General features: G+C 38.7%; 1 protein-coding gene across 2 annotated transcripts in view; it reads left to right on the top strand.

Moving 5' to 3' along the window:
- The window catches only part of LOC128689318 (mitochondrial ribosome-associated GTPase 1), a 38,609-nt gene extending 23,200 nt beyond the window's left edge, over positions 1-15,409 (top strand). For both annotated transcript variants that reach the window (XM_070085038.1, XM_053777468.2), the window contains 2 exons: positions 6,166-6,261; positions 6,373-15,409. In XM_070085038.1, the coding sequence (XP_069941139.1) occupies positions 6,166-6,261; positions 6,373-6,535 (259 nt within the window). In that variant the 3' untranslated portion in view covers positions 6,536-15,409. The remainder of the gene's footprint in view (positions 1-6,165; positions 6,262-6,372) is intronic.
- The last annotated feature ends 2,182 nt before the right edge of the window (positions 15,410-17,591 follow it).

Below are 17,591 nucleotides of genomic sequence, written 5' to 3'. Positions count from 1 at the left end.
CCTAGACAGGGCTGCATGATGTCACCATGGTTGTTCAATATATTTATAGATGAGGTTGTAAGAGTAGTGAATGCTTGGGTATTGGCAAGAAGTGTGGGATTAAGAGAGAAAGAATGTAACACAAAGTGGGAGTTGTCACAGTTGCTTTTTGCTGATGACACTGTGCTCTTAGGGGATTCTGAAGAGAAGTTGCAGAGGTTGGTGGACAAGTTTGGAAGGGTATGTAAAAGAAGGAAATTAAAAGTAAACATAGGGAAAAACAAGGTAATGAGGATAACAAAAAATTTAAGTAATGAAAGATTGGATAACAGTTTGGAGGGAGGGAGTATGGAGGAAGTGAATGTATTCAGATATTTGGGAGTGGATTTGTCAGCAGGTGGGTCTATGAAAGACTAGGTGAATCATAGAATTAATGAGGGAAAAAAGGTGAATGGAGCACTGAGGAGTCTGTGGTGACAAAGAATATTATCCATGGAAGCAAAGAGGGGAATGTAAGAAAGTATAGTGGTACTAATGCTCTTCTATGGGTGTGAAGCATGGGTGGTGAATGTTACAACAAGGAGAAGGCTGGAGGCAGTGGAGATGTTGTGTCTGAGGGTATTACAACCCAGGAATTCAAAGGCCTGTTATCCTGGGTGTAAAGGGAGCAAAATAAACACAGCAAAAAAACGTTTGAATTATATTATCCTTCACCAAGTAAGAACAGAAGTCTTCTTCTTTCTTTCAACACACCGGCCGTATCCCACCGAGGCGGGGTGGCCCAAAAGGAAAAACGAAAGTTTCTCCTTTTACATTTAGTAATATATACAGGAGAAGGGGTTACTAGCCCCTCCCGGCATTATAGTCGCCTCTTACGACATGCATGGCTTACGGAGGAAGAATTCTGTTCCACTTCCCCATGGAGATAAGATGAAATAAACAAGAACAAGAACTAAAAAGAAATAGAAGAAAACCCAGAGGGGTATGTATGTATATATATGCTTGTACATGTATGTGTAGTGTGACCTAAGTGTAAGCAGAAGTAGCAAGATGTACCTGAAACCTTGCATGTTCATGAGACAGAAAAATGGACACCAGCAATCCTACCATCATGTAAAACAATTACAGGCTTTCGTTTTACATTCACTTGGCAGGACGGTAGTACCTCCCTGGGCGGTTGCTGTCTAGCAACCTACTACCTAGAAGAACAGAAGTATGTACACTATATACACTATGTACAACAATAGGTATTAGTGCACTCCACGGTAAGCAAGGCAGAATAGAAGCCACTAGAGATCAGACCGTGCTTCAACCAACTCTAGAATGGGAATGACAAGGGCAGACAGGCAGGTGGTACCCACAACACCTCTGCGATTGCCAAAACCATCTTCTCATTGGCTTGAACCTGGGTACTGATCGAATGATGGGGCCCCATCATTCGACCCTAGTACAGTGGACCCCCGGTTAACGATTTTAATCCGTGCAAGAGGGATAATTGTTATGCGAAATAATCGTTATGCGAATGAATTTTCCCCATAAGAAATAATGGAAATAAAATTAATCCGTGCAAGACGCCCAAAAGTATGAAAAAAAATTTTTTTTACCACATGAAATGTTAATTTTAATACACACAAACTGAAAAAGGCATGCACAATTACATGACACTTACTTTTATTGAAGATCTGGTGATGATTGATGGGATGGGAGGAGGGGAGAGCATTATCTTCTTACTGTTTAGAAGGGGAATCCCCTTCCATTAGGACTTGAGGTAGTAAGTCCTTTTCTGGGGTTACTTCCCTTCTTTTTTTAATGCCACTAGGGCCAGCTTCAGAGTCACTGGACTTCTTTCGCACAAGATATCTGTCCATAGTGGCCTGTACCTCTCGTTCCTTTATGACTTGCCTAAAGTGTTTCACAACATTGTCAGTGTAATAATCACCAGCACGGCTTGCAATAGCTGTGTGAGGGTGATTTTCATCCATGAAGGTTTGCACTTCAAGCCACTTAGCACAGATTTCCTTTATCTTTGTAGTAGGCAACTTCTTCAATTTCTCTCTCCCCTCCTCTGAACCAGTTTCCCCAGGTCTGGCCTCTTGCTCTTGAAGTTGATCTATCAGCTCATCAGTGGTTAGTTCTTCATTGTCCTCCTCCACCAACTCTTCCACATCCTCCCCACTAACCTCCAACCCCAAGGACTTTCCCAATGCCACAATGGATTCCTCAACTGGCACAGGATTCTCAGGGTTAGCCTCAAACCCTTCAAAATCCCTTTTGTCTACACATTCTGGCCACAGTTTCTTCCAAGCAGAGTTCAAGGTCCTCTTAGTCACTTCCTCCCAAGCCTTACCTATAAGGTTTACACAATTGAGGATATTAAAGTGATCTCTCCAAAACTCTCTTAGAGTCAGTTGAGTTTCTGAGGTCATTACAAAGCACCTTTCAAACAGAGCTTTTGTGTACAGTTTCTTGAAGTTGGAAATAACCTGCTGGTCCATGGGCTGCAGGAGAGGCGTGGTATTAGGAGGCAAAAACTTCACCTTAATGAAGCTCATGTCCCCATAAAGTCGCTCTGCCACGTCTGTAGGATGACCAGGGGCATTGTCTAACACCAGGAGGCACTTAAGTTCTAATTTCTTTTCAGTTAGGTAATTTTTCACATTGGGGGCAAATGCATGGTGTAACCAGTTATAGAAAAATTCCCTAGTGACCCATGCCTTACTGTTTGCCCTCCACAGCACACACAAATTATCCTTGAGGACATTCTTTTGCCTGAACGCTCTGGGAGTTTCAGAGTGATACACTAATAAAGGCTTCACTTTGCAATCACCAGTAGCATTGGCACACATCAACAAAGTAAGCCTGTCTTTCATAGGCTTATGTCCTGGGAGTGCCTTTTCCTCCTGAGTAATGTAGGTCCTGCTTGGCATTTTCTTCCAGAACAGGCCTGTTTCATCACAATTAAACACTTGTTCAGGTTTCAGTCCTTCAGTTTCTATGTACTCCTTGAATTCCTGCACATATTTTTCAGCCGCTTTGTGGTCCGAACTGGCAGCCTCACCATGCCTTATCACACTATGGATGCCACTACGCTTCTTAAATCTCTCAAACCAACCTTTGCTGGCCTTAAATTCACTCACATCATCACTAGTTGCAGGCATTTTTTTAATTAAATCCTCATGCAACTTCCTAGCCTTTTCACATATGATCGCTTGAGAGATGCTATCTCCTGCTAGCTGTTTTTCATTTATCCACACCAATAAGAGTCTCTCAACATCTTCCATCACTTGCGATCTTTGTTTCGAAAACACAGTTGAACCTTTGGCAAGAACAGCTTCCTTGATTGTCTTTCTGGTGCCCACAATAGTAGCGATGGTTGATTGGGGTTTCTTGTACAGCTTGACTAGGTCGGCTATACGCACTCCACTTTCATACTTATCAATTATCTCTTTCTTCATTTCTATAGTAATTCTTACCCTTTGAGGTGTAGGGTTGGCACTAGAAGCTTTCTTGGGGCCCATGGTCACTTATTTTCCAGAAACAGCACCGAAAATACTGTAATAATACGAAATATTCCGAGTGTATGCTTGGATGTTACCGCGGAGGCTGGCTGGTAAACAATGGGACGGGCGGCACATGTGAGGCTGGCTGAGGGCACATTGGACGCGTCTCGGACGAAAATCGGTGAGCGGGTTTTTAATCGGTATGCGCGGCAAAAATTTTGCGATAAAAGTAATCGGTATGCGGAAAAATCGCTATGTGATGCCATCGTTATGCGGGGGTCCACTGTACTGGTTCGCTGGTTGGGGGAGATAGCCTTTCAATGAGGGTGTATACACACGCCAAATAAAGGTTACGTACTCTTTGCATGCCACACCCCCACCCCGAGAGGGCTCAGGATTAGGCTCCCACCTCCCATTGGTAACCGTGCCACCATGGCACCATATAATGGGACCGCGCTTCCTCTCAACCATCCAACTCTTAGATAGAGCTCAGCTTTATTCGCAACATAAAGCTAAACCCTAAACTTAGAGCAAGACAGCAGACAGTAGGGCTAATGTAGGTCCAAGGTACGGGTGGATGGTAGCCCGCACCCCCTCACTAAAAAAAAAACTCACACGGGGAAAAAAAAAAAGCTAGAAACCGGTTACCACAGGTCCCTAACACATCCTAACCTAATGTATTGTGTGAATATAATGCAGAGAATCCATAGCTTGGAGATTAGCAGAAGGTGTGGGGTTTTTAAAACTATTATCCAGAGGGTTGAGGAGAGGTTGTTGAGGTGGTTTGGATATTTAGAGAGGATGGAACAAAATAGAATGACTTGGAGGGCATAAAAATCTGTAGTGGAAGGAAGGCGGGGTAGGGGTCATCCTAGGAAAGGTTGGAGGGAGGGGGTAAAGGAGGTTTTGTATGTGAGGAGCTTGGACTTCCAGCAAGCATGTGTGAGCATGTTAGATAGGAGTGAGTGCAGGCAAATAGTTTTTGTGACTTTATGTGCTGTTGGAGCGTGAACAAAATAACATTCATGAAGGGATTCTGGGAAACCGATTAGCTGGACTTGAGTCCTGGAGGTGGGAAGTACAGTGCCTGAGCTCTGAAGGAGAGGTGTTGATATGTTGCAGTTTTTTAACTGTAGTGTAGGTGCACCTTTGACAACATAGTGATGGTGTCTTGCCAAATGATGATGAAAATGTTTCATCTCTTTCAGGTCACCCTGCCTCGGTGGGAAATGATCGATTTAATAAAAAATACATATTTAGGTAATGTAATTTCAATCTGTCCATAACACCTGTGTGATTTCAAGACCACTGTAAAACATATTTACAGAGAAATCTTAATATATTACAATTGTTTCAAGGTTTAATTCTCATGGAAACAATAAGTCACATTATTTGACTACATATACAGTGGTCCCTCAATAATCGTAGGGCTCGAGAGTCGTAGATTTCGGAAATCATAGCGATATTTTCGTAAAAAAATGGGCTCTCTAATCGTAGACTGACTCGCGAATAGTAGTTCGTCCGGGATGCGTACGCACGCTGTGAGCCGGGGCAGCCTCCCTTCCCAGCCAGTGTGGCATTGTTTACCAGTGAGCGACGGTCCCCTCACTTGCTCCTAGAAAAATTTCATAATATTCCATTCATTTTAGTGCTTGCAAGTACTAAATAAGCTACCATGGCTCCAAAGAAAGCTCTTAGTGTCAAGCCTTTGGTAAAGAAGGTGAGAAATACGATTGAATTTAAGAAAAACATCATTGAACAATATGAAAGTGGTTAAAGAGACGCCAGAAACAGAGCTCTCTGGACAGTTATTTTACGAGACAGGACTCCAGTGACTCTCAAGCTGGTCCTAGTGGCATTAAGAAACAGAGAAGTAACCCCAGAAAAGCAATTGGTACCTGAGGTGTTGATGGAAGGGGATTCCCCTTCCAAACTGTAAATAATCCAATCTCTCTCCTCCTCCAGTCTTCCATACACTAAGAAGAATTGCCAATAAAGGTAAGTGTTATGCTGTTAATGTTTCATTCATCATGTCCCATTGTATTGTTTATGTACTACATCTATATTTCATGTAAAAAATTTTTTTGTTTTAATACTTCTGGGTGTCAGGAACGGATTAATTGTATTTACATTATTTCTTATGGGGAAAATTGATTCGAAAATCGTAGATTTCGATAATAGTAGCACCTCCAGGAACGGATTAAATACGATAAACGAGGGACCACTGTATTGGGTTATCCTAAGTTAAATCTACATAGTATGCTTTTTGCTTGAATTCCACTGCCAGTATCATGAAACTGTAATGAATTTGGAATGAATAAGGCATCTTCTTGTCAGCTGCACACCTTGTTTACTGGTAGGGAAGCTGGTGATGGAACAGGATGCTCTGGCTTCATTGTTTACTTATGCAAACCATACCCCGGCCGGGATTGAACCCGCGGTCAGAGAGTCTCAGTTAGGCAGTGTTACACCATGATGCATTACATGGACCTGTCTGGTCTTAGATTTTTTTTCGAAGTCATAAAGAGGTTGAAGGAGATCCAAACAGTTGTGCTGAGGCCTGTTATTGTCCTCTTATATTACCATACCTAAGTTTCTCCCTGTGAATGGTAATATATGTCTTTAATCTTCAGTATTCTGTATTTACATTTTATTACACAAAATTTAAATCTGAATATCTTTACAGGTTGAATTCTTGTGGAAATCATTCCTATGTGGAACACTTGGGATTATCTGAACCAACAGATAACATTCAACATCTTCTTCTAACAGCAGCAGCCAGGTGAGAAGTTTGATAATTTATATTATCTTTAATATATTGCATATATTATACCATCCCTCTGTAAATTATTGTACTCAGTACAGTACTGTATCTTTCTTTTTTCGACTCCAGAAACAACTGGCTGAGGAAGGCTCGTGACCATACAGGTGTTCAGACCATTCCAGATGTTATTCAATGTGCAGCAAAATTCATCAGAGCTTTCCGAGAAGGGAAGTATGGACCAGTCATGCTTGATGATCTCTCTGATATAGAAGAGCAACAAGTAATTAAATAATTATTTGCTGCAAAGCTTTTACACATTTTTTTTCAAATAGTACGTACTAGGTTCAATATTAATAAATAAACAGCTTTATTCTTTCTAAAAGTAACAATAGATATTAGATACATTTCAGTGCTGTGCTGTAATGAATATATAGTTTGTTTCATGCCATCTGGGATCCCATGTCTCAGTCAGAATATGCATTGCCTCTTGTCATATATTTAGCCCTTTTTCTGTCTTAACTAGTTGTTTACCTGCCATTAACTGTATTTGCCATTGGCTAACCACCACAAGACATAATACCGTTAGGAAATTCTGGGATCTGTCTATCCAGGTAATATGGTTTCCTGTGGATTCCTAGACCTAATAAGTTTTCGTGCCTCATGCAGTGCTGTTCACATGTGTACCAGTGTCACTGGATAGCAGTAATCCAGTAAGTTTTTTACCTTGGTTTTACTACATTCATAGTGTAATGCCTCATAGCCCTATAGGTTTGACATCTTTGGCAACATTGTCTGTGCTTGATAATAGCCATTGAGTGGAACCTTTGATAGTTACTGTATTCCATTATTAGTTGTTTCACAGATTGAGGTTATGGCCAGGCTTCTTGCACTGTAAACTTCAATATTATTTTCCCACATGTTGTATTTGTGTGAATGTTCTGGGTCTACAGTGAGAATATTTACTGTGCAAAAGTTATCCATAAGAATTCTTGCAGCCCATGATAAGTATAGAGGCAGTGTATAGTCCATCATGACACTTGGACCTTGTACTTGATAACCCTTTACTTGTCTACGTAGATGGTTAGCATCTATACACTGGATGATTTTGAACTGTAGCGTTTAGTGTTTTGCTGGATCTTGATGGTACACGGACATCTTAGGATGATCTACATTACTTCATTTTGCAATTTTTCAAGTCCTGCAAGCTCTCTGACACGAGCTAATAAGAATACAGCATAGTCAGTGATATAAACAGAATTCTGTACATCATTTTTGCAATGTTCACAGCAGTATACCCAGGGTAAAACTGCCACACCTCAGTGCTCTCAGCCTCTCTTTATACTGGCAACTTAGTCTGCTTACAATAAGTCAGATCTACAGTAAGACCTCAAATCTCAAATATCTAACCGGTCACAAATTGCAGCCATGACCTGTCATACAACTGAAACCTGTAGACTGTGCCTCTCTACAGGGAAAGGTACCTTTTAAATCGTATCTTGTTTTTTCAAATAGTATCTTGATTTTTTAAATAGTATCTTGTTTTTTAAATATTATCTTGTTTTTTCAGTCCTGATGCAAATCTAGTACATGGTTAGGGATGTTTTTGGTGCTACTCATATACTGATTAGACTGTCTAGGCATAACTTTTAGTAAGACATTGATTAGAATATTAAATAACGTGGGACAAAGGACACCTCCCTGTGGGTTTCCTAAGTCTATGACTAGTTGCACTTCTGCACCCATGAAATGGCATAGAAGACTTTCTGTTGAGAGGTAGCCTTCAATCCAGTGGAGAAGCCATCCACTTACATCCATTCTGGCTAGTTCACTAATAATAATACATATGTTGGTTGGACCTTAAGAGATCAAGGAAGGTGGTATTGAGGGTTTTTGCATGATTAAAACTCAGCTAATTTGTACTCGTCAGCCATATTGGAAATCCAATCACTGTTCACACTAGTATGACCTGATATATATATTGCTTATTATTACATGTTAGATAAGATTGTGCAACTTACAAGTAGGCCAAATTTGCTGTATTACATCCTGTGCAATAGATTTTGCTAGAGAAGTTTATCTTTTCAAGATGAATGCTTAGATCTCCATTGCCTAGTAATAAAACAAATAAGATTTATTTCTGGGTGGATAAGTATTTAAAACTTTCCAAATGTGCTTGCTAAGCTGGTCGAGGGGTTGTGCATTTACATTAAGCTCGTTTTTACAGCAGGTCATTCATTGCATTTATTAATTTTTCCTATTTGATTTGGTGGCTGTTATAAGAAGGTTGATTATGTTTTATCTTGTAGCGTACTCTATGTAGTTAGCTGCTCTGTGAACCCTAGCATGTGGTGGAGTCTCCTCTGATGTTTACTAGAAGAATACTATTGTATAATATTTTGCTTTCGACTGTTCAATTTCACATCTACATTTAGGTTTATTTCCTTTTGCTTCCCTAAATACTAAACCATAGTGCCTTAGATGCTGACACAGGTACTCCATTAGTTGTGATGCTAATATTTAAGGAGGGTCCTTCTGAAGATTGAAGGTGATCGACATGCACAGTATGGACTTTCCAGACCAGTTCTATCATGAATTCCTGACTGCTCGTAGAGTATAATTAACCATCAACATTTAATAGAGCTTGGGAAAGTGGGGAGATTGAACCAGGGTTTTCCTGTCAAGTATGAAGTTCTTGCACTCTATACTCTATCTCATGATGCATGATTTGGTGGTATAATGATGGCTTTTAGCAGTTGGGTTCTTGGCCTTCTCTCTAAATTTGGTAACTACACAGGTTGCCCTTATATTGTACATTCAAACTTTTGGGTTAGTGCTTCCATATACACTTGTGTGCTTCCTTCTGCCTTTGGGAATGGTTTATTTTGCTTCTAGTCATACTCACATCATCTCCAGGGCTTGGTTCTTTGAGGATAATTCTGATGGGGATATGGGTTCCCAGGGGGTGTGGTGCACTTACCCCAGTGGGTCTCAGCTCCCTTTTCCTTCTTCCTCTTGTACATTAGATTTTGCGACAAGTTAATGAGCAGTTCAAGCCCATTGAGAACAGTTCTCTCTGGGTTAACAGGACCCAGGTTAGCCTAGTGATATTATATCCTATTATGGTTAACCAATGGCAGCTAGTTATCTGCATAATCACTTTGTAAGTGTCAGAAGCAGATCTTGTAACTTTGTTAACTGTATTGTGACTGAGAACCAATTTGTATTCTGATGGAGTCATAGGACCTACTGCTGCAGAAAGAAGCCTTTTTTGTGTTAAAGGTAAGTACAATACAATAGATCAGCTGTTGTGTTTGAGCAAGACTTTCCATGTGGTGGTTTCACAAAAGAAAAGAGGATAATTGTGGAAACTATTTTATTTTCAATTAATGAAATATTCTGGCAAGCATCAGCTTGTGCACATATAAAATAATACTTGCTATAATCAAAGTGGAGTACAGTAGTCCCCCCGTATCCACAGGGAATATGTTCCAAGACCTACCACAGATACCCTTCACCACAGATAGTACTGAAACCTATATATGTCATTTTTCATTTACATACCTATCTATGATAAAGCTTAATTGATAAATTACGCACAACAAGTGGAGAATTACCACTTTTTCACTGATGGGAAGCACTTCATTGCTTCTCTTAAGCTTTGAAGAACTGCCAACATCACTACCTTTGTGCCGTTATCAAGCAAAATTAAGGGTTATTTTCGGGCCACAGATAACTGAAACTGCAGAAACCAAATTCTTGGATACGAGGGTTCTGCTGTAATCCTAATACAGTATTCTGTATTATAAATGCTAACATTAGTACTAGTCATTATCAAATGTTCTTTCATATTAACATTTTGTATGGTTTCAAGAACTTGAAAATGGTAGTGTATTTCTCTAGGTCATCTTGATTTTTTTTTATTGATCTATTCTGACTTATAAGAAGTGCCATACATTGCATTAGTGAAATTAACCTTCAGATTTTTTCATGTAATTTTTGGTCCAGTGCTGCCTCATCTTGTACCCAATACCTCATTATGAGAAAGCTGTTAAGAAGTCTCAGACCTTCTCAAGGCAAATATTCTGAACGAGCTTAAGCGTAGTCCCATATCATTACTTGGAATCCTTCACCTTGAATCTTAGACTAGCCAAGTTTCTTATCCTAGCAGCTCTCAAGTTACTTTATTCTTTGAGAATCTATATGGTATTGATATTTTAATACTACAGTAGTCAGCAGGAACAATGCCCTATTTATTAATTTTTATTGTGTGTGGTTTAAGGCACTGTAGTTCATTATCTGACTTAGGGAAATATTATAAACAATTTGTAGTTTAATTTTATGACAATATTTTTTAATTCAGCCTATCCCAAAATTTTTGGTTTGCTTATTTTATTCCAGCCAATCTCAGATTATTTTTCAAGACAAATTTCTGCACCCTACAATATTTAATTTAATGCAGGCAACAAAAAGTTATGAATTTCATGATGGCTAAGTTATAATATTTTCTATGAAAGCATATAAAGTAGATAGTTTAAATGTTTTCTGTTAATATTATTCATCCTAATACCTAAGATTTTTTGAGATTAACTTGGCTGGTAGAATGTCATCATTTAAAATTGCTTTTGAAAATTAAACATAGTGTCTTTTTCTCATCTGAACTGCATAGAAATTACCTTGTACATTGTAAGTCACTTTTCATAAATAGAACACAGTATCACTGACACTGGAATCAACATTTTTAAACTGAATTGCAGTTCATACTGATATTTAACTAGGATAATAAATTTGCTTTCTTTTAAACAGACACAAACATTCGGTTTATGTAGCAAGTAAACTTGAAAGTGTAGACTAGTAATAAACTTAGGAATGATACATATAGATGTCATATTTCAGCATGACAACTTAAACTCGTGGCTTTCTTAGTTTAACGTCAACACAAAGCAGTCAGTAATCTGTATCTAGAATTTAAATAATGCAGTAAAATCCCCAAAGTCTATATAAGAAGTGGGATAACATCCTTATTATCAAGTTTCAAAGGCATTACAAAGTTGAAAAAAATACATAAACCTCCTTTGTCAGTACATGTGGAAATTTTTTCATTACAGCTGCCATTTCCCACCCAGGGAGGGTAATATAATGTGAAAAGTGGATGCTTTTAATAGTATCTAATCTGTATGTCAGGTGGAAATGTCAGTAGCCATTAAATACTGGTATTAACCTCAAAAATGCACAAAAGTACAAATATCAGTAACATTGTGAAACTAACCTACTGTTATGTCTAATTTTTTCCTTTTATTTTATTCATGAAGAACACTGAACCCCTATGGGTCATAGAGAGCCTTTGGAATGTGAGGCAATCAGATTCAATCTTAGGAATGGGAGGATGGCTCCAATTCCTCAAACCAAGATTTTTTTTTTTTTATGCCATCAAGGCACCTTTCTTTTTTTAGTGCTCTTACAATATCTAGTTAAAAAATCCTGTTTAATTTACAGTGCCTCAATAGTTGAAATTTACTATAGATTAATGCAGTTTTGGTACCCAGGTTGAGCACTCCTATAAATATTGCAAATTCAGTAGCATAAATGTAGGGGTATGTGGAACCAAAGATGGTGTGTTTGTACCTGTGCAGTAAAACCTCTCGTTAATGGACCTCTTGTGAACCTTGGCAGTTGTGAACAAACATTGGCCCAACAACTGTTGGAATAATCGAGCAAAATGGAAAATAATCAATAATTCTGGATTTTGTCTGAAGTGATTGTGTCTAGCTGTCTTCTGAAGCATCAGACCAAATCCAGTAACTCCTCCGTTGTGCAGTATGGGCCAGAATGGCCATATCTGAGACCTGTCTTTTTTCACTGTCCCTCAAGTCGTAGGCTGCTGGTGCCAGGTTATTGTTTGTGCTCACTTATGCTGTGTGACTTGATTAACATATTAAGTAAAGTGAAATAACAATGGCACCTAAAGTAAGTGGTGGTGTCAAAAGGAAACTTGATTTTTCAGTGTTAAGCAGAAACTTGTACTAATAAAGAAGGTTGAGTCTGGAATCTCAGTGGCACATCTCAGCCATCTACATTATTTTCACTAGTAGAGTTTTACACCTCTGACTCAGAATAAAGTCATAGCAGTTTACAACACATCTCTCCACCACAAAAGTTAAGTAATATTACAGTAAATCCCACACTACTATAAAATTACAGTACAATATGTACTGTAGTACTACAGGTTGCAATGCCCGTATTCTTAGTGTCTGGTTGTTTTGTGCTTTGGTGGACCAAGTTCACTAGTTCAGAAGACAGCCGGATGATCCTGATAATTTAACTTCACAATTTGGAAGTTTCAGACAATGAGCAATATCATACACCCCATCCTCTGTTAGCCTGTAACGAGAAGGTTCACTGTAATTTTATAACATAATCATTTAGGCTGAGCTGTAAGGAAAAGGAGGCAGAAATTAATAAGTAATGTATGAAGACTTGCCTCTGACCATCATGAAGAAATGTTTTTTTTTATCAAACATTATCTTAATATAAACGTACCCCATTAGGGGACAGTTTTATTAAAAATTCTACTTATGGCAATTTTTCTAGCTCAAATGGGATGAAGGCTTCATTGATGCAGAGTAAGTTTGTCTTTAGCTTTTCTAAATACTGTACTGTACTCTGTAAAGTACATTTCATATTTGACCAGTTGTACGAACAATTATTTCATAGTTAATTTACTGAACTTATTCCATACCCAACTAAACAGAGTAGAACAAATGCACTGAACATTTTGAAGTTTCCTTTACTTCTTAAAATTTGTGTAAAGTAAGGTGCATAGTTATCACTCTGCAAGTATATTCATGCTTCCATTGGAGAAAAAAAAAAGACAGTAACAGAGAGGAACTTTGAGAGGTTTAATTTGTAGAACAGGTTTCTTCAGTCTGAAGCAGACTGTTCCATGGGCAAAACATATCAGTAAAGTTCCTCTTTACATTTGTGCCTCTTTCTCCACTTGTCAGCTTTGTGCAGTCTCTCCATACTTAAATTTTTCAAGGTCATTATGAAAATTTAATCAAATACATTGTGTAATACATTGCCACTTAAAATATGAGTTGTGTTTATTTGAAGATATTTTGAAGTGTAAGAATTATGCACTTGTAATTGACAGGATTGTAAAATTTGGGGGTTTTACTGTTTAAATCTTGTATTGTGTTTTTTGTCTTGCAAATTTAACTATTGTACCTCTCAGTGATCAGGTAGATGCCCCTGTGATTAAGTGTGTTAGCTTTATGTCACTCATGGAAGCTTAGACAATAATGTTCTTTTTGTAATAAAATTTATAACAAGTGTCATAGATGAAGCATTTTGCACGTTTGTACTGATATCGCATCTTTATTGGTTGTTCATATCCTGGTCTTCAAGATTCTGGAATTTAGATTCTCAACTGTATTTTGGTGTGTACAACTTTGGTAGAGTTTCAGAATTAGTTTTGTAGACAATGCCATAACAGTGGCAATGGCAACTTTGGTGCTGTAGGAGATAGATTTAAATAAAAAACCAGTTCATGGTTTAGTGCTCATTCTTTACTGTTTATGTAGTATAAATATGCAACAAGATTACCATCAAGTATCATACTTTTGCAAGTGTGGTATTATTATATGTAAAGTCCTAAAACCTGGGGATCATTCAGTGCAAATGCAATGTAGTATAAAGTAAAAAAAAAAAAGTGTACCTGTGATGTCAACCTTGCAAAAAGAAAAAACTAACCATATTACATTTCCTACAGTGCTCATCATTAAAGTAGGCTGGGTGGAAGGCACCAATTGTAATTTGATGTCCAGAGTAATATCTATCCTGGCAAATTTGTCAGCGAGACAATTCATACTGGCCTGGCAACTCGAAGTGGGATGTTTCAGGATTCCCTGTGGCTGCTGACTGCATCCTGGGCTTGTGTGATGGATGGTTTTACATCCATTATCCCCCTGCACCATGTGGCCTTGAGGGTAGAGTTTGTCAGGCATTTTTGGCTGTTGACAAATTAGTATGGGCAGGAATATGTTGCTGATACAAGAGACAATTGCAGAGATCATTGGATTACATAAAGCAGGCCATCAGAAAAAGGAAATAGTAAAAGCCAGTGATTGTTTGTCTAGTGAGGACTTGGTTGCATTGGTTCCTTGGGAATGGTGTTTGTGACATGCCCACACCAAAAAGCACATCCAGGGAAGCCTGGAAAAATGCCCCTACTAATGTTAGCTGTAATAATGTACCTAGAATCAGTCTATTATCATTTGCCCAAATCTTTCACTCAGTGGGGTGCAAGGTTTTTATGCAAAACAGTGTTCCTTACCACACCACAAAATCTGTTGTCCAGTGGCTTTGTGACAGAGGTACCTTCCTTCGATGATTAGCCAGGAACTCCCCATACTTTAACCCAATTGAGAGCCTGTGGGCCGAGTTAAACTGACTAAAAGGAAATCAGCCCACTCCCACGGCTCTAGGGCACCATCCATGAGTCATGGGGCAATTTACCCCCCCCAAGTCAAAGGATGTCCTCCTATTTTGTTATCAGGAGGGCCATGTGCTTTGATAATGAGCACTGTATATTCAACCTGTGTAAATTTTTTAGGTACTATTTAAATAAATATTTTTTGCCTTAAGTCTGTTTCAGTATGGACCTTGGCATTTGTATGTTTGTACCCCCACAACTATGATCACTTAAAAAGATGCAAATACTTGTGTTAATAAATAAATTTGGTAAAATTGTTACATTTGTGCAAGAGTAGGTGCGTGTAAATTATTATGATCAAGTTTACACCCATTCCTGTAAGTAACATACCTTTATACATGTAAGGAAGTGAATTGGTGCTGGTGTCTTTGTCCACTCTCAAGCAAAGGTTCATGCTTATGTATTTGGCAAAGGCAATAAAGGGTTTTCTGTAATTATTTCTTGGCATTCCTTACTAATGACTATTATTCTGTTGCCCTGAAATGGTTGCAGCCTTAAATTTCTAATATTGTACTGTACCATTTAAAAAAAATTGTAAAAGATTGTCATGTAGCATGCACTAATGTGCAAGGAAAAAAAAAACATTGCATCAGTGCACGACATGTAAAACTAGTTCTACTAGTTCCTTCAATTTTATGTAATTTTTCTTCAGTAAAAATAAATGTTTAAAAGTTTTACCCTAAATTCATTCTCCTAATACATAGCTTTGAAATACCTGATAATAATACGAAGTAATAACACAAAGTACTAGAGCAGTGAGGGTTCTTCAAGTATCTTGAGTGTGCACTGATGAAAATAACAGAGCAGTAATATATATATATATATATATTATTGTTATATATATATTATTATTATTTGTAGGTAGTAGGTTGGTAGACAGCAACCACCCAGGGAGGTACTACCGTCCTGCCAAGTGAGTGTAAAACGAAGCCTGTGATTGTTTTACATGATGGTAGGATTGCTGATGTCTTTTGTCTGTCTCATAAATATGCAAGATTACAGGCATGTCTTGCTACTTCTACTTACACTTAGGTCACACTACACATACATGTACACATTTATTTATACACACTCATCTGAGTTTTCTTTGATTTTATCTTAATAGTTCTTGGTCTTATTAATTTTCCTTTTATATCCATGGGGAAGTGGAATAAGAATCTTTCCTCCGTAAGCCATGCGTGTTGTAAAAGTCAACTGAGATGCCGGGAACAATGGGCTAGTAACCCCTTTTCCTGTAAAGATTACTAAAAAGAATAAGAAGAAGAAAATTGTCAAAGTGGGAAGTCTGAATGTGCGTGGATGTTGTGCAGATGATAAGAAAGAGATGATTGTGGATGTTATGAATGAGAAGAAGCTGGATGTCCTGGCTTTAAGTGAAACAAAGCTGAAGGGGGTGGGAGAGTTTCAGTGGAGAGGAATAAATGGGATTAGGTCAGGGGTTTCAAATAGAGTTAGAGCTAAAGAAGGAGTAGCAATAATGTTGAAGGATAAGCTATGGCAGGAAAAGAGGGACTATAAATGTATTAATTCAAGGATTATGTGGAGTAAAATAAAGATTGGATGTGAAAAGTGGGTTATAATAAGCGTGTATGCACCTGGAGAAGAGAGAAGTGTAGAGGAGAGAGAGAGATTTTGGGAAATGTTGAGTGAATGCGTGGGGAGTTTTGAATCAAGTGTGAGAGTAATGGTGGTTGGGGATTTTAATGCTAAAGTGGGTAAAAATGTTATGGAGGGAGTAGTAGGTAAATTTGGGGTGCCAGGGGTAAATGTAAATGGGGAGCCTTTAATTGAGCTATGTGTAGAAAGAAATTTGGTAATAAGTAATACATATTTTATGAAAAAGAGGATAAATAAATATACAAGGTATGATGTAGCACGTAATGAAAGTAGTTTATTAGATTATGTATTGGTGGATAAAAGGTTGATGGGTAGGCTCCAGGATGTACATGTTTATAGAGGGGCAACTGATATATCGGATCATTATTTAGTTGTAGCTACAGTTAGAGTAAGAGGTAGATGGGAAAAGAGGAAGGTGGCAACAACAAGTAAGAGGGAAGTGAAAGTGTATAAACTAAGGGAGGAGGAAGTTCGGGTGAGATATAAGCGACTATTGGCAGAAAGGTGGGCTAGTGCAAAGATGAGTAGTGGGGGGGTTGAAGAGGGTTGGAATAGTTTTAAAAATGCAGTATTAGAATGTGGGGCAGAAGTTTGTGGTTATAGGAGGGTGGGGGCAGGAGGAAAGAGGAGTGATTGGTGGAATGATGAAGTAAAGGGTGTGATAAAAGAGAAAAAGGTAGCTTATGAGAGGTTTTTACAAAGCAGAAGTGTTATAAGAAGAGCAGAGTATATGGAGAGTAAAAGAAAGGTAAAGAGAGTGGTGAGAGAGTGCAAAAGGAGAGCAGATGATAGAGTGGGAGAGGCACTGTCAAGAAATTTTAATGAAAATAAGAAAAAATTTTGGAGTGAGTTAAACAAGTTAAGAAAGCCTAGGGAAAATATGGATTTGTCAGTTAAAAACAGAGTAGGGGAGTTAGTAGATGGGGAGATGGAGGTATTACCTGGAGTTTACCTGGAGAGTGTTTCGGGGGTCAACGCCCCCGCGGCCCGGTCTGTGACCAGGCCTCCTGGTGGATCAGCGCCTGATCAACCAGGCTGTTGCTGCTGGCTGCACGCAAACCAACGTACGAGCCACAGCCCGGCTGATCAGGAACTGCCTTTAGGTGCTTGTCCAGTGCCAGCTTGAAGACTGCCAGGGGTCTGTTGGTAATCCCCCTTATGTGTGCTGGGAGGCAGTTGAACAGTCTCGGTCCCCTGACACTTATTGTATGGTCTCTTAACGTGCTAGTGACACCCCTGC

Source organism: Cherax quadricarinatus, chromosome 1, assembly GCF_038502225.1.
Source record: "Cherax quadricarinatus isolate ZL_2023a chromosome 1, ASM3850222v1, whole genome shotgun sequence".
Taxonomy (NCBI): domain Eukaryota; kingdom Metazoa; phylum Arthropoda; class Malacostraca; order Decapoda; family Parastacidae; genus Cherax; species Cherax quadricarinatus.
This window is presented reverse-complemented; position numbering and strand designations above follow the sequence as displayed.